Below are 18,698 nucleotides of genomic sequence, written 5' to 3'. Positions count from 1 at the left end.
CTCAAACCTAACAGGAAGTCGGATATTTTTAACTTCCTGCGGCGAAAAAGTGGCGTTTTTGCCATTTCCAGGCGTTGTATTTTAACGAACTCCTCCTAGGGATTTTATCCGATCAACACCAAAATTGGGTTTTATCATCTAAAGGCCTTGGCGATGTTAAATTGCGAAGCTTTAGAGTTTTTGTCGATGGGCGTGTCCGTGGCGGCCTCGCAAACTTTGATGATTCGCCACAAAACAGGAAGTCGTTATAACTCAGGCATGCATATTCAGATCTGCCTCAAAATTCACATGTTTAATAACAGTCCTGACCTGAACAGGTTTACGTGCCGATATCCAGTTACAGTTATAGCGCCACCTGCTGGCCACAGGAAATGACATGTTTGACACTATAACAAACTCCTACCACAAACTTTCCCGTATCAGCACCAAAATAGAGTGGTGTCATCTGAAAGCTCTAGCGATGATATATTGTGAAGATCTCGAGTTTTTGCAGAGGGGCGTGTCTGTGGTGGCATGACAAACCTCAACGCTTCGCCATGGAACAGGAAGTCCTTATAACTCTACCATACAATGTCCGATCTGCCTGAAACTTCACATGATTGATAAAAGTCCTCTCTTGAACACATCTACATAACAATATTGAGTCAGTAATAGCGCCATCTGCTGGCAGAAGGTAGTTTGGCTTGTAACTCGGCCACACAATGTCCGATCTGTCTAAAATGTCACATGGTTGATGAAAGTCCTCTCCTGAGCACATCTACATAATAATATTGAGTTTTTAATAGCGCCACCTGCTGGCAGAATGTAAATTGTCTTATAACACAATCTCCACACAATCTCTGATCTGCCTGAAACTTCACATGTTTGATAAAAGTCCACTCCTGAACACATCCCCCATAACAATATTGAGTCAGTCATAACGCCACCTGCTGGCAAAAGGTAGTTTGGCTTATAACTCAGCCACAAAATGTCCCATGTGCCTGAAACTTCACATGGTTGTTTAAATTCCTCTCCTGAAGACATCAACATGCCAATCTTGAGTCACAGGTATAGCGCCACCTGCTGACAGGAGGAAGTTTGGCATAAATCTGTATTTTTCTTAGGTTTTTTATATATATATCGGCTTATATTATTATTGTTCGCTGCTCTCTGTCATCGTAAGGTCACCGGGCGGCGGTGAGCCCGGGTGCGAGGTCCCTATCATCGCTGCTTGCAGCTTTAATTATTATTATTATTATTCCGCCCCCTATCGGGGCACTTTTGAGGGTCTAAACATGCCCGAAAACTCATGAAAATTTGCACACACACCAAACCCGGTGTAAATAGCAGGTTGATATGGGTCTCGGAAGTGGGCGTGGCAAAATGACTCCACAGCGCCACCTAGAAAAATTAAACGGACGAGCCCCCGATCCACGAATCACACACATGCACGAAAATTGGCACACACCTCAAACACGCCAAAACATACGAAAAAGTCTCTTGGAGCCATATCTCAAACCCAACAGGAAGTCGGATATTTTTGACTTCCTGCGGCGAAAAAGTGGCGTTTTTGCCATTTCCAGGTGTTGTATTTTAACGAACTCCTCCTAGGGATTTTATCCGATCGACACCAAAATTGGGTTTTGTCATCTAAAGGCCTTGGCGATGTTAAATTGCGAAGCTTTAGAGTTTTCGTCGATGGGCGTGTCCGTGGCGGCCTCGCAAACTTTGACGATTCGCCACAAAACAGGAAGTCGTTATAACTCAGGCATGCATTACCCGATCTGCCTCAAAATTCACACGTTTGATAAGAGTCCTGACCTGAACACGTTTACATGCCAATATCCAGATACAGAAATAGCGCCACCTACTGGCCACAGGAAATGACATGTTTTACACTGTAACAAACTCCTCCCACAAATTTTATGGTATCAGCACCAAAATTGAGTGGTGTCATCTGAAAGCTCTATCGATGATATATTGTAAAGATCTAGAGTTTTTGCAGAGGGGCGTGTCCGTGGCGGCATGACAAACCTCAACGCTTCGCCAAGGAACGGGAAGTCCTCATAACTCAACCACACAAAGTCTGATCAGCCTGAAACTTCATATGGTTGATATACGTCATCTCTTGAACACATCCACATAACAGTATTGAAGTGGGCGTGGCAAAATGACTCGACAGCGCCACCTAGAAAAATTAAACGGACGAGCCCCTGATCCACGAATCACGCACATGCACAAAAATTGGCACACACCTCAAACACGCCAAAACATACGAAAAAGTCTCTTGGAGCCATATCTCAAACCCAACAGGAAGTCGGATATTTTTAACTTCCTGCTGCAAATAAGTGGCATTTTTGCAATTTCCAGGCGTTGTATCTTAACGAACTCCTCCTAGGGATTTTATGCTATCGACACCAAAATTGGGTTTTGTCATCTAAAGGCCTTGGCGATGTTAAATTGCGGAGCTTTATAGTTTTTGTCGATGGGCGTGTCCATGGCGGCCCCGCAAACTTTGACGATTCGCCACAAAACCGGAAGTCATTATAACTTAGGCATGCATTATCCGATCTGCCTCAAAATTCACATGTTTAATAAGAGTCCAGACCAGAACACGTTTACATGCCGATATCCAGATACAGTTATAGCGCCACCTGCTGGCCACAGGAAATGTCATGATTTACAGAGTAATAAACTCCTCCCACAATTTTTTTTTGTATCAGCATTAAGTTTGGTGGGTTGTTATCTGAAAGCTTAAGTGATGATATATTGTCAAGATCTAGAGTTTTTGCAGAGGGGCGTGTCCGTGGCGGCATGACAAACCTCAACACTTCGCCGTGGAACAGGAAGTCCTTATATCTCAACCACACAAAGTCAGATCAGCCTAAAACTTCACATGGCTCATAAAAGTCCTCTTCTGAACATATCCCCAAAACAGTAATGAGTCAGTCATAACGCCACCTGCTGGCAGAAGGTAGATAGGCTTATAACTCAGCCAAACATCATCCGATCTGCCTGAAACTTCACATGGTTGATTAAATTCCATTACTGAAGGCATCTACATGCCAATCTTAAGTCACAGTTATAGCGCCACCTGCTGGCAGATGGTAGTTTGCATTATAACTCAACCACACAAAGTCCGATCTGCCTGAAAGTTCACATGGTTGATAAAAGTCCTCTCCTGAACACATCTACATAACAACATTGAGTCTGTCGTAGCGCCACCTGCTGACAAAAGGCAGTTTGGCTTATAACTCAGCTAAACAATGTTCGATCTGCCTGAAACTTCACATGGTTGATAAGATTCCTCTCCTGGTGACATCTACATGCCAATCTTGAGTCAGAGTCATAGCGCCACCTGCTGAGAGGAGGAGGTTTGGCATAAATCGGTGATTTTCTCCAATTTTTTAAACATATCGGCTTAAATTATTACTGTTCGCTGTTCTCTGTCATCCTGAGGCCACCGGGCGGCGGTGAGCCCGGGTGCGAGGTCCCTATCATCGCTGCTTGCAGCTTTAATTATTATTATTATTATTCTCGTCCGGAATGAATCGCGGTTTTGAGGGGCTAAACATGCCCGAAAACTCACGCAACTTTGCACACGCCTCAGAAGTGGTGAAAATTTACGTTTTTTATGGGCTTCGGAAGTGGGCGTGGCAAAATGACTCGACAGCGCCACCTAGAAAAATTAAACGGACGAGCCCTCGATCCACGTATCACGCACATGCACGAATATTGACACACACCTCAAACATGCCAAAACATACGAAAAAGTCTCTTGCAGCCATATCTCAAACCCAACAGGAAGTCAGATATTTTTAACTTCCTGTGGTGAAAAAGTGGCGTTTTTGCCATTTCCAGGCGTTGTATTTTAACGAACTCCTCCTAGGGATTTTATCCGATCGACACCAAAATTGGGTTTTGTCATCTAAAGGCCTTGGCGATGTTAAATTGCGAAGCTTTAGAGTTTTCGTCGATGGGCGTGTCCGTGGCGGCCTCGCAAACTTTGACGATTCGCCACAAAAGAGGAAGTCGTTATAACTCAGGCATGCATTATCAGATCTGCCTCAAAATTCACACGCTTGATAACAGTCCTGACCTGAACACGTTTATATGCCAATATCCAGATACAGTTATAGCGCCACCTGCTGGCCACAGGAAATGACATGATTTACGGAGTAATAAACTCCTCCCACAAATTTTTTTGTATCAGCTTCAAAATTGGGTGGTGTTATCTGAAAGCTCTAGCAATGACATATTGTGAAGATCTAGAGTTTTCGCAGAGGGGCGTGTCCGTGGCGGTATGACAAACCTCAACGCTTCGCCATGGAACATAAAGTCCTTATAACACAACCACACAATGTCCGATCTGCCTGAAACTTCACATGGTTGATAAACGTCATCTCTTGAACACATCCACATAACAATATTGTAGTGGGCGTGACAAAACGACTCGACAGCGCCACCTAGAAAAATTAAACGGACGAGCCCCCGAGCTACGAATCACGCACATGCATGAAAATTGGCACACACCTTAAACATGCCAAAACATACGAAAAAGTCTCTTGGAGCCATATCTCCAACCCAACAGGAAGTCAGATATTATTAACTTCCTGCAGCGATTAAGTGGCATTTTTGCCATTTCCAGGCGTTGTATTTTAACGAACTCCTCCTAGGGATTTTATCCGATCGACACCAAAATTGGGTTTTATCATCTAAAGGCCTTGGCGATGTTAAATTGCGAAGCTTTAGAGTTTTTGTCGATGGGCGTGTCCGTGGCAGCCTCGCAAACGTTGATGATTCGCCACAAAACAGGAAGTCGTTATAACTCAGGCATGCATTATCAGATCTGCCTCAAAATTCACAAATTTAATAACAGTCCTGACCTGAACAGGTTTACGTGCCGATATCCAGTTACAGTTATAGCGCCACCTGCTGGCCACAGGAAATGACATGTTTGACACTATAACAAACTCCTACCACAAACTTTCCCGTATCAGCACCAAAATAAAGTGGTGTCATCTGAAAGCTCTAGCGATGATATATTGTGGAGATCTAGAGTTTTTGCAGAGGGGCGTGTCTGTGGTGGCATGACAATTCTCAACGCTTCGCCATGGAACAGGAAGTTATTATAACTGAACCACACAATGTCTGATCTGCCTGAAACTTCACATGATTGATAAAAGTCCTCTCCTGAACACATCTACATAACAATATTGAGTCAGTAATAGCGCCATCTGCTGGCAGAAGGTAGTTTGGCTTGTAACTCGGCCACACAATGTCCGATCTGTCTAAAATGTCACATGGTTGATAAAAGTCCTCTCCTGAGCACATCTACATAATAATATTGAGTCTTTCATAGCGCCACCTGCTGGCAGAATGTAGTTTGTCTTATAACACATTCTCCACACAATCTCTGATTTGCCTGAAACTTCACATGTTTGATAAAAGTCCACTCCTGAACACATCTACAAAACAATATTGAGTCAGTCATAGCGCCACCTGCTGGCAAAAGGTAGTTTGGCTTATAACTCAGCCACAAAATGTCCCATGTGCCTGAAACTTTACATGGTTGATTAAATTCCTCTCCTGAAGACATCTACATGCCAATCTTGAGTCACAGGTATAGCGCCACCTGCTGACAGGAGGAAGTTTGGCATAAATCTGTATTTTTCTTAGGTTTTTTATATATATATCGGCTTATATTATTATTGTTCGCTGTTCTCTGTCATCGTAAGGTCACCGGGCGGCGGTGAGCCCGGGTGCGAGGTCCCTATCATCGCTGCTTGCAGCTTTAATTATTATTAGGGACCGAGCACCGAACGGTGCAAGGCCCTATTGGAATTGCTCCGTTTATTATTATTATTCTTCCGACTTCTTCCGCGGAATGAATCGCAGTTTTGAGGGGCTAAACATGCCCGAAAACTCACGAAACTTTGCACACGCCTCAGAAGTGGCGAAAATTTACGTTTGTTATGGGCTTCGGAAGTGGGCGTGGCAAAATGACTCGACAGCGCCACCTATAAAAATTAAATCGACGAGCCCCCGATCCACGAATCACGCACATGCATGAAAATCGGCACACCCCTCAAACACACCAAAACATACGAAAAAGTCTCAAGGAGCCATATCTCAAACCCAACAGGAAGTCGGATATTTTTAACTTCCTGCAGCGAAAAAGTGGCGTTTTTGCCATTTCCAGGCGTTGTATTTTAACGAACTCCTCCTAGGGATTTTATCCGATCGACACCAAAATTGGGTTTTGTCATCTAAAGGCCTTGGCGATGTTAAATTGCGAAGCTTTAGAGTTTTCGTCGATGGGGGTGTCCGTGGCGGCCTCTCAAACTTTGACGATTCGCCACAAAACAGGAAGTCGTTATAACTCAGGCATGCATTATCCGATCTGCTTCAACTTTCACACGTTTGATAAGAGTCCTGACCTGAACACGTTTACATGCTGATATCCAGATACAGTTATAGCGCCACCTGCTGGCCACAGGAAATGACATGTTTTACAGAGTAACAAACTCCTCCCACAAATTTTATCGTATTAGCACCAAAATTGGGTAGTGTTATCTAAAAGCTCTAGCAATGATATATTGTGAAGATCTAGAGTTTTCGGAGAGGGGCGTGTCCGTGGCGGCATGACAAACCTCAACGCTTCGCCATTGAACAGGAAGGCTTTATAACTCAACCACACAATGTCTGATCTGCCTGAAACTTCACATGGTTGATAAAAGTCCTCTCCTGAACACATCCACATAACAATATTGAAGTGGGCGTGGCTAATAGACTCGACAGCGCCACCTACCAAAATTAATCGGACGAGCCCCTGATATATGAATCACACACATGCACGAAAATTGGCACACACCTCAAACACGCCAAAACATGGGAAAAAGTCTCTTGGAGCCATATCTCAAACCCAACAGGAAGTCAGATATTTTTAACTTCCTGCTGTAAAAAAGTGGTGTTTTTGCCATTTCCAGGCGTTGTATTATAACGAACTCCTCCTAGGGATTTTATCCGATCAACACCAAAATTTGGTTTTGTCATCTAAAGGCCTTGGCGATGTTAAATTGCGAAGCTTTTGAGTTTTTATAGATGGGCGTGTCCGTGGCGGCCTCGCAAACTTTGACTATTCGCCACAAAACAGGCAGTCGTTATAACTCAAGCATGCATTATGCGATCTGTCTCAAAATTCACAGGCTTGATAAGAGTCCTGACCTGAACAAGTTTACATGCCGATATCCAGATACAGTTATAGTGCCACCTGCTGGCCACAGGAAATGACATGTTTTGCACTGTAACAAACTCTTCCCACAAATTTTATCGTATCAGCACTAAAATTGGGTGGTGTTATCTGAAAGCTCTAGTGGTGATATTTTGTAAAGATCTAGAGTTTTCGCGGAGGGGCGTATCCGTGGCGGCATGACAAACCTCAACGCTTCGCCATGGAACAGGAAGTCCTTATAACTCAACCATACAATATCCGATCTGCCTAAAACTTCACATGGTTGATAAATGTCCTCTACTGAACATATCCACATAACAATTTTGAATCTGTCATTACGCCACCTGCTGGCAGAAGGTAGTTTGGCTTATAACACAGCCACACAATGTCTAATCTGCCTGAAACTTCACATGGTTGATTAAATTCCTCTCCTGAAGACATCTATATGCCAATCTTGAGTCACAGTTATAGCGCCACCTGCTGACAGGAGGAAGTTTGCCATAAATCTGTGATTTCCTTAGATTTTTTTTTATATATCGGCTTAAATTATTACTGTTCGCTGTTCTCTGTCATCGTAAGGTCACCGGGCGGCGGTGAGCCCGGGTGCGAGGTCCCTATCATCGCTGCTTGCAGCTTTAATTATTATTATTATTATTATTCTCCTGCGAAATGAATCGCGGTTTTGAGGGGCTACACATGCCCGAAAACTCACGCAACTTTGCACACGCCTCAGAAGTGGCGAAAATTTACGTTTGTTATGGGCTTTGGAAGTGGGCGTGGCAAAATGACTCGACAGCGCCACCTAGAAAAATTAAACGGACGAGCCCCCGATCCACGAATCACGCACATGCACGAAAATTGGCACACACCTCAAACATGCCAAAACATACGAAAAAGTCTCTTGGAGCCATATCTCAAACCCAACAGGAAGTCGGATATTTTTAACTTCCTGCGGCGAAAAAGTGGCGTTTTTGCCATTTCCAGGCGTTGTATTTTAACGAACTCCTCCTAGGGATTTTATCCGATCGACACCAAAATTGGGTTTTGTCATCTAAAGGCCTTGGCGATGTTAAATTGCGAAGCTTTAGAGTTTTCGTCGATGGGCGTGTCCGTGGCGGCCTCGCAAACTTTGACGATTCGCCACAAAAGAGGAAGTCGTTATAACTCAGGCATGCATTATCCGATCTGCCTCAAAATTCACACGCTTGATAAGCGTCCTGACCTGAACACGTTTACATGCCAATATCCAGATATAGTTATAGCGCCACCTGCTGGCCACAGGAAATGACATGATTTACGGAGTTACAAACTCCTCCCACAAATTTTATCGTATCAACACCAAAATTGAGTGGTGTTATCTGAAAGCTCTAGCGATGATATATTGTGAAGATCTAGAGTTTTCGCAGAGGGGCGTGTCCATGGCGGTATGACAAACCTCAACGCTTCACCATGGAACAGGAAGTCCTTATAACACAACCACACAATGTCCGATCAGCCTGAAACTTCACATGGTTGATAAACGTCATCTCTTGAACACATCCACATAACAATATTGAAGTGGGCGTGGCAAAATGACTCGACAGCGCCACCTATAAAAATTAAACGGACAAGCCCTTGATCTACGAATCACGCACATGCACGAAAATTGGCACACACCTCAAACACGCCAAAACATACGAAAAAGTCTCTTGCAGCCATATATCAAACCCAACAGGAAGTCGGATATTTTTAACTTCCTGCGACAAATAAGTGGCATTTTTTGCCATTTCCAGGCGTTGTATCTTAACGAACTCCTCCTAGGGATTTTATCCAATCGACACCAAAATTGGGTTTAGTCATCTAAAGGCCTTGCCGATGTTAAATTGCGAAGCTTTGGGGTTTTTGTCAATGGGCGTGTCCGTGGCGGCTTCGCAAACTTTGATGATTCGCCACAAAGCGGAAGTCATTATAATTCAGGCATGCATTATCCGATCTTCCTCAAAATTCACATGTTTAATACGAGTTCAAACCAGAACACGTTTACATGCCAATATTCAGATACAGTTATAGCGCCACCTGCTGACCACAGGAAATGTCATGATTTACAGAGTAATAAACTCCTCCCACAAATTTTCCTGTATCAGCACCAAAATAGAGTGGTGTCATCTGCAAGCTCTAGTGATGATATATTGTGAAGATCTAGAGTTTTTGCAGAGGGGCGTGTCTGTGGTGGCATGACAAACCTCAACGCTTCGCCATGGAAAAGGAATTTCTTATAACTCAACCACACAATGTTTGATCTGCCTGAAACTTCACATGATTGATAAAAGTCCTCTCCTGAACACATCTACATAACAATACTGAGTCAGTCATAGCGCCACCTGCTGGCAGAAAGTAGTTTGTCTTAAAACACAATCTCCACACAATCTCTGATCTGCCTGAAACTTCACATGGTTGATAAAAGTCCGCTCCTGAACACATCCACATAACAATATTAAGTCAGTCATTACGCCACCTGCTGGCAGAAGGTAGTTTGGCTTATAAGTCAGCCAAACAATGTCCCATGTGCCTGAAACTTCACATGGTTGATAAGATTCCTCTCCTTAAGACATCTACATGCCAATCTTAAGTCACAGTTATAGCGCCACCTGCTGACAGGAGGAAGTTTGGCATAAATCTGTGATTTTCTTAGATTTTTTTTTATATATCGGCTAAAATTATTATTGTTCGCTGTTCTCTGTCATCGTAACGTCACCGGGCGGCGGTGAGCCCGGGTGCGAGGTCCCTTTCATCGCTGCTTGCAGCTTTAATTAGGGACCGAGCACCGAACGGTGCAAGGCCCTATTGGAATTGCTCCGTTTATTATTATTATTCTTTTCCGGAATGAATCGCGATTTTGAGGGCCTTACCATGCCCGAAAACTCACGAAACTTTGCACACACCTCAGAAGTGGCGAAAATTTACGTTTGTTACGGGTGTTGGAAATGGGCGTGGCAAAATGACTCAACAGCGCCACCTAGAAAAATTAACCGGACAAGCCCCCGATCCACGAATCACGCACATGCAAGAAAATCGGCACACACCTCAAACATGCCAAAACATACGAAAAAGTCTCTTGAAGCCATATCTCAAACCCAACAGGAAGTCGGATATTTTTAACTTCCTGCGGCGAAAAAGTGGCGTTTTTGCCATTTCCAGGCGTTGTATTTTAACGAACTCCTCCTAGGGATTTTATCCGATCGACACCAAAATTGGGTTTTGTCATCTAAAGGCCTTGGCGATGTTAAATTGCGAAGCTTTAGAGTTTTCGTCGATGGGCGTGTCCATGGCGGCCTCGCAAACTTTGACGATTCGCCACAAAACAGGAAGTCGATATAACTCAGGCATGCATTATCCGATCTGCCTCAAAATTCGCACGTTTGATAAGAGTCCTGACCTGAACACGTTTACATGCCGATATCCAGATACAGTTATAGCGCCACCTACAGGCCACAGGAAATGACATGTTTTACACTGTAACAAACTCCTCCTACAAATTTTTTCGTATCAGCACCAAATTTGGGTGGTGTCATCTGAAAGCTCTAGTGATGATATATTGTGAAGATCTAGAGTTTTCGGAGAGGGGCGTGTCCGTGGCGGCATGACAAACTTCAACGCTTCGCCATGGAACAGGAAGTCCTCATAACTCAACCACACAAAGTCTGATCTGCCTGAAACTTCACATAGTTGATAAAAGTCCTCTCCTGAACACATCCCCATAACAATATTGAAGTGGGCGTGGCAAAATGACTCGACAGCGCCACCTATAATAATTAAACGGACGAGCCCCTGATCTACGAATCACACACATGCACGAAAATTGACACACACCTCAAACACGCCAAAACATACAAAAAAGTCTCTTGGAGCCATATCTCAAACCCAACAGGAAGTCGGATATTTTTAACTTCCTGCGGCAAATAAGTGGCATTTTTGCCATTTCCAGGCGTTGTATCTTAACGAACTCCTCCTAGGGATTTTATCCGATCGACACCAAAATTTGGTTTTGTCATCAAAAGGCCTTGGCGATGTTAAATTGCGAAGCTTTAGAGTTTTTGTTGATGGGCGTGTCTGTGGCGGCCTCGCAAACTTTGATGATTCGCCACAAAACCGGAAGTCATTATATCTCAGGCATGCATTATCCAATCTGCCTCAAAATTCACATGTTTGATAAGAGTCCTGACCTGAACACGTTTACATGCCGATATCCAGATACAGTTATAGCGCCACCTACAGGCCACAGGAAATGACATGTTTTACACTGTAACAAACTCCTCCTACAAATTTTTTCGTATCAGCACCAAATTTGGGTGGTGTCATCTGAAAGCTCTAGCGATGATATATTGTGAAGATCTAGAGTTTTCGGAGAGGGGCGTGTCTGTGGCGGCATGACAAACCTCAACGCTTCGCCATGGAACAGAAAGTCCTTATAACTCAACCACACAATGTCCGTCCTGCCTGAAACTTCACATGGTTGATATAAGTCCTCTCCTGAACACATCTACATAATAATATTGAGTCTGTCATAGCGCCACCTGCTGGCAGATAGTAGTTTGGCTTACAAATCAGCCCCACAATGTCTGATCTGCCTGAAACTTTACATGGTTGTTTAAAATCCTCTCCTGAACACATGTACATAATAATATTGAGTCTGTCATAGCGCCACCTGCTGGCAACAGAAAGTTTGGCTTATAACTCAGCCACACAATGTCTGAACTGCTTGAAACTTCACATGGTTGATTAAATTCCTCTCCTGAACACATTTATATGCCAATATTGAGTCAGTCATAGCGCCGCCTGCTGGCAGAAGGTAGTTTGGCTTACAACTCAGCCCCACAATGTCTGATCAGCCTGAAACTTCACATGGTTTAGTAAAATCCTCTCCTGAACACATCTACATGCCAATATTGAGACACAGTCATAGCGCCACCTGCTGACAGGAGAAAGTTAGGCATAAATCTGTGATTTTCTCTGGTTATTTTTATATATCGGCTTAAGTTATTATTGTTCGCTGTTCTTTGTCATCCGGAGGCCACCGGCGGCGGTGAGCCCGGGTGCGAGGTCCCTATCATCGCTGCTTGCAGCTTTAATTATTATTATTATTCTTCTCTCCAATGAATCGCGATTTAGAGGGGCTAAACATGCCCGAAAACTCACGCAACTTTGCACACGCCTCAGAAGTGGCGAAAATTTACGTTTATTATGGGTCTCGGAAGTGGGTGTGGCAAAATGACTCGACAGCGCCACCTAGAAAAATTAAACGGACGAGCCCCCGATCTACGAATCACACACATGCACGAAAATTGGCACACACCTCAAACCCACCAAAACATACGAAAAAGTCTCTTGGAGCCATATCTCAAACCCAACAGGAAGTCGGATATTTTTGACTTCCTGCGGCGAAAAAGTGGCGTTTTTGCCATTTCCAGGCGTTGTACTTTAACGAACTCCTCCTAGGGATTTTATCCGATCGACACCAAAATTGGCTTTTGTCATCTAAAGGCTTTGGCGATGTTAAATTGCGAAGCTTTAGAGTTTTCGTCGATGGCCGTGTCCGTGGCGGCCTCGCAAAGTTTGACGATTCGCCACGAAACAGGAAGTCGTTATAACTCAGGCATGCATTATCCGATCTGCCTCAAAATTCATACGTTTAATAACAGTCCTGACCTGAACACGTTTACATGCCAATATCCAGATACAGTTATAGCGCCACCTGCTGGCCACAGGAAATGACATGTTTTACAGAGTAACAAACTCCTCCCACAAATTTTATCGTATCAGCACCAAAATTGGGTAGTGTTATCTAAAAGCTCAAGCGATGATATATTGTGAAGATCTAGAGTTTTCGGAGAGGGGCGTGTCCGTGGCGGCATGACAAACCTCAACGCTTCGCCATTGACCAGGATGGCTTTATAACTCAACCACACAATGTCCGATCTGCCTGAAACTTCACATGGTTGATAAAAGTCCTCTCCTGAACACATCCACATAACAATATTGAAGTGGGCGTGGCAAAATGACTCGACAGCGCCACCTACCAAAATTAATCGGACGAGCCCCTGATATACGAATCACACACATGAACGAAAATTGGCACACACCTCAAACATGCCAAAACATACGAAAAAGTCTCTTGGAGCCATATCTCAAACTCAACAGGAAGTCGGATATTTTTAACTTCCTGCTGTAAAAAAGTGGCGTTTTTGCCATTTCCAGGCGTAGTATTTTAACGAACTCCTCCTAGGGATTTTATCCGATCAATACCAAAATTTGGTTTTGTCATCTAAAGGCCTTGGCGATGTTAAATTGCGAAGATCTAGAGTTTTCGGAGAGGGGTGTGTCCGTGGCGGCATGACAAACCTCAACGCTTCGCCATTGACCAGGAAGTCCTCATAACTCATCCACACAATGTCCGATCTGCCTGAAACTACACATGGTTGATAAAAGTCCTCTCCTAAACACATCCACATAACAATAATGAGTCAGTCATAGCGCCGCCTGCTGGCAACTGGAAGTTTGGCTTATAACTCAGCCACACAATGTTTGACCTGCCTGAAAATTCACATGGTTTATTAAAATCCTCTCCTGAAGACATCTACAAGCCAATAATGAGTCACAGTCATAGCGCCACCTGCTGGCAATAGGAAGTTACTTATAACTCAGCCAAACAATGTTCGATCTGCCTGAAAATTTACATGGTTGATAAAATTTATCTCCTGAAGGCATCTACATGCCAATATTGACTCACAGTCTTAGCGCAACCTGCTGACAGGAGGAAGTTTGGCATAAATCTGTGATTTTCTCAGGTTTTTTACATATACATTGGCTTAAATTAATATTGTTCGCTGTTCTCTGTCATCTTGAGGCCACCGGTCGGCGGTGAGCCCGGGTGCGAGGTCCCTATCATCGCTGCTTGCAGCTTTAATTTGTTTTATTTTGGCTAAAATAAAAGCAGTTTTAATTTTTTAAAAACCAATTTTGAGACAAAATTATTAGCCCATTTAAGCAAATTTTTTTTCCGATAGTCTACAGAACAAACCATCGTTATACAATAACTTGCCTAATTACTTTAACCTGCCTAGTTCACTTTATTAACCTAGTTAAGCCTTTAAATGTCACTTTAAGCTGTACAGAAGTGTCTTGAAAAATATCAACTAAAATATTTTTTACTGTCATCATGACAAAGATAAAATAAATCAGTTATTAGAAATAGGTTTCTAAAACTATTAAGCTTAGAAATGTGCTGAAACAATCTTCCCTTCATTAAACAGAAATTGGGGAAATAAACAGGGGCGCTAATATGTCAGGGGGGGCTAATAATTCTGACTTTAACTGTATATATATATATATATATATATATATCTGCTATAGTGTCTTCCTCCTTTTCCTTCTACACTGGGTGGGGTCAGGCGTAATTTTCCTCGCTCTCCACGCGCAACAAATGGGCGGGGCTTCAGTAACGTATCGACGTCATGCCGACACGGCTAAAGACGTTTTACATTCTGTTGACCCACTTTGAGTCGACTCTTTTATAGATGAATCAATAGTTTTAAACATGGTGCACTTTCATATTTAAGCCTTAAAGGGCTCGCACACCAGATGCGCGGCTCAGCAACATGTCATACAGCGCCATACATTTTAGAATTCTAAACATAGGTTTCTATCAGGGTACACACATCGGTGCCCAGCCACGACTCAGACACTTAGAGCTGTTACACAATGCATGGAAGGTCATTTCCATGCAATGTGTAACCCATGATAGGGGCTCTTTAAGGGCGTTTATTTGCTGAAATTGGTATTAAAATGTGTTTTATTTGTATTGTGTAAACTATATTTGTAAGGTGTTTGTGCATGTTATTTATATTGAAAAGGGGGAAAAACAAAAAATTGTATGAATGCAGTAATGTTTAAATAATTTTCCGTTAAAAATTCATTATGTGACCATCTAGTAGAACGCAGCATCTCATTTCTCCCAAGTTTGTTCTTCTGAGGTGACCTGGCAAGGCCAGTCTACACAAGAGCGCAAGTCTGTTCTCTGTATTCTTGGAATTGAGAAACAGCCTTTGCATAGCTGCGGCCCTCTAGGAATTGAGCTTGAGACCATTGCTTTAGCTATTTATCGGCTTATAGTTCATTAATGACAAACTGGACACATGATCACTTACTTGAAGGTTGACAGTGGTCTTGTGCTGCCAGATGTAATTGTTTAATCTCTGTAGAAATGACAGTATTTATTAAAAATGTATCTTGTAGAATTCTATAACCATGGCAACATCAGTCTCACCATGCGGCCATCTGCAGCTTAATTTATTCTGCCGCAAGCAACATACTGGCATCAAAGATCTACCCATCATCAGCTCGTGTCATCATCAATGTGACCGAATGAGACATTATGCAATTCAAAGACTGTGTCAGGCTATACTGGATAGGAACTAGTTGTGACAGCAAAATACTAAAGACTGTATCAACATCAGACATCAGATTTTGTTACATCAGCTGATGGGTGAGGAAATCGGTGTGGACATCTTTTTCAAGTATTAATCTGCTTTGTTGTGTTTCCGCTTACCATGAATTTAAAGTATATAAATGCTGTTTAATATCCCAAACACATGGAATGCTTGAGGCTCTTTGGCCGTTGAGTTATTTTTATTCAAAGTAATAAATCGTCAAAATAATACAGAGGAAAGCTTTACATATGCATTATTTTCATGAAGTGCACACTGTAAAATATTTACCTTCCAGTGGCACAGAGGCATTACATTGCTCTTGTTCCAGATTTTCATTTTGCCCTTCTTCATCCTCTGAAATTAAATAAATTGTTCAAGTCAGATTTATGTACGTTTGGAAAGGTTTTATTAATAAAGCTGAAATAGACTCTTAATTATAGTTGTAGCAAGTTCAAGTAATTTCTTCAAGTTGATGCTATGCACTGTATGTATTTATGTGTCTGTCTGTCTTTTATTCTATTCCTCTATCCATTCATCCATCCATCTGTCTTGCTATCTGCCTGTTTGTCCATCCATTCATCAAGCAATTATTATCTGTCTGTCTGTCTGTCCGTCTTTTTAATTCCATCCATCCATCCATCCATCCATCCATCCATCCATCCATCCATCCGTCTTTCATTCCATCCATCCATCCAACAATTAATCTGTCTGTCTGTCTGTCTGTCTTTTGAATTCCATTCATCCATCCTTCTGTCCGTGTTTTATTCTAATCATCCATCCATACACCCCCAAGTAATTTCTTCAAGTTGATGCTATGCACTGTATGTATTTATGTGTCTGTTTGTCTTTTATTCTATTCCTCTATCCATTCATCCATCCATCTGTCTTGCTATCTGCCTGTTTGTCCATCCATTCATCAAGCAATTATTATCTGTCTGTCTGTCTGTCTTTTTAATTCCATCCATCCATCCATCCATCCATCCATCCATCCATCCGTCTTTCATTCCATCCATCCATCCAACAATTAATCTGTCTGTCTGTCTGTCTGTCTTTTGAATTCCATTCATCCATCCTTCTGTCCGTGTTTTATTCTAATCATCCATCCATGTTGGTCTTTCATACCATCTATCTTGCTTTCTACCTGTTTATCCATCCACCCACCCATCCATCCATCCATACACCCCTCTGTCTTTTATTCTTTCTGTCCGTCTCTCCTTCTATCATCTATTCATCCTCAATTAAAAATTGCTTTATTGGCATGACTTTATGAAATTCAATATTTTCAAAACTTGCAATTTAAGAAAAAGAGAAGAGAAAAAAAGATAATAGAAAAGCACATTAACACAACATAGATTAAACTTAAGTAAATAGTGGATCCCAATTTATAATAAGTAGCCTTAACTAATATGTGCTTACACTGAAATGTAATCATTTGTTACAATGTATTTATTGTGTAAATACATGTTTTACATTGTACTTGTGATTGATTAAATACCTGCTTTAAGTACATCTTTAATTACATTGTTGAGCATCCCTTACAACCTAACATTTCCTTAAACCTCTCCATACCACCAAACCTGTCCCTAACCCTAGCTGTATTCAACATTAGGAGCACCAGAATGTTCAGCAACATATGAACACAGGAAGTACATTATATTCATTTTTAATGCAACTACATAGTTGTTAGTTTAGGCCACTAAGTATAAAGTGGGACCAAATAGAGTGACAAACTTGTGACATTTGATATCCATCTAGTTTTATACAATATAAATACACATAAACATGCAGGTAGGGCAGAACTAAATCCCAAACTATATCAAGCAAAACATCTCATACCTGTAATCTCATAGATGGGTGACAAACCTAAAACATAAGAGGTCATTATAACACAAATCACATATACACACATCATTAATTTTAGCAGTAGGATTCTGGTTCTTCCTTAAATTTGTATGTAAGGCTGGATGTGGCACACACATTTTTGATTGATGTGTGGATTTTAGAAGCCAGATCCTGATTGGGTGCCTGCTTACCCACCGATTGGTTTACATCATTTAAATGAGAGTGATGTGCTGGTTTCTGGAGAATGGTGTGGCTACTTGGCCGTCCTCTTGTCAAGACAATCTCTAAAATTCTTTAACCTTATAGTTTCATTTGGCATGATTTATATAATTAAAGTTAGTTTTCTTCTTTGTTTATCCCTAGACATTTGTTTGTTCCTTGATTTGTTGTTCTATTAGTTTTATATATAATAAATAAGTTGCAAACATATTCTTTTGTTGTCTGAGCTCTTTTATGTTGCGACTCAAATGAGGAGGTCGTAACAGCTTTTGTATGGCTTTTTTTTTATAGCTTGCCATTTTCTAGTAGCTCTTAAAGGGGGTTGTGCCACATAAGGAAGTGATACATGTTTATAACATCTTATAGGGCATTTTACATGTTTTCTTGCACAAACAGATTGCTTTGTTTCATAAGACCTCAACGTGTCATCAGCTGGGTTGCCAAGTCCACAGTTTTCCCATAGAATTGGGCTACTTTTAATCACTTGTCATGGGTTGGTTTCTTATTTTGTGAGTTAAAGGTTTAACATATTACCTCATTTATTTTTTTATGGTTGTGCTGAGATATTTTACTATACCATTTTTATACTAAACTATATATTCTACCAATGATACAAACGCTACTAGGATGATTAACGTGGGTGAGTGCACACTTTTGTGTGTGTCAGAGACCGTGTTAATTGCTGTTTTTGTTTGTTTTTGACTTATAAGGATTGTTGTTAAATAATAGCAAAAAAAGCATATGTCATCTAGAAAGAAAGTCAGTTTACAATTGAACTACGAATATCTTAAATCAGGGGTTTCCAAACTCGCCGGTCCTAAAGGGCCGGTGTCCTGCATAATTTTGTTACAACCCCAATTAAACACACCTGAACTAGCTAATCAAGCTCTTTCTAGGTATATTAGAAATGTCCAGGGAGGTGAGTTGAAGGAAGTTGCAGGTAAACTATGCAGGACACT

General features: G+C 41.9%; 1 protein-coding gene across 2 annotated transcripts in view; it reads right to left on the bottom strand.

Moving 5' to 3' along the window:
* Positions 1–18,698, bottom strand: part of si:dkey-192k22.2 — a 69,763-nt gene that overhangs the window by 35,966 nt on the left and 15,099 nt on the right. The window contains exons 11-13 of one of the 2 annotated variants that reach the window (XM_073950180.1): positions 17,515–17,541; positions 15,967–16,032; positions 15,397–15,444 (exon numbers count right to left, since the gene is read on the bottom strand). In XM_073950180.1, the coding sequence (XP_073806281.1) occupies positions 15,397–15,444; positions 15,967–16,032; positions 17,515–17,541 (141 nt within the window). The remainder of the gene's footprint in view (positions 1–15,396; positions 15,445–15,966; positions 16,033–17,514; positions 17,542–18,698) is intronic. The other variant, XM_073950181.1, reaches the window with a different exon arrangement.

This window comes from Danio rerio, chromosome 1 (assembly GCF_049306965.1).
Source record: "Danio rerio strain Tuebingen ecotype United States chromosome 1, GRCz12tu, whole genome shotgun sequence".
NCBI classification, from domain to species: Eukaryota; Metazoa; Chordata; class Actinopteri; order Cypriniformes; family Danionidae; genus Danio; species Danio rerio.
The sequence above is the reverse complement of the archived record's forward strand: the minus strand, read 5'-3'. Positions and strand labels throughout refer to the sequence as shown.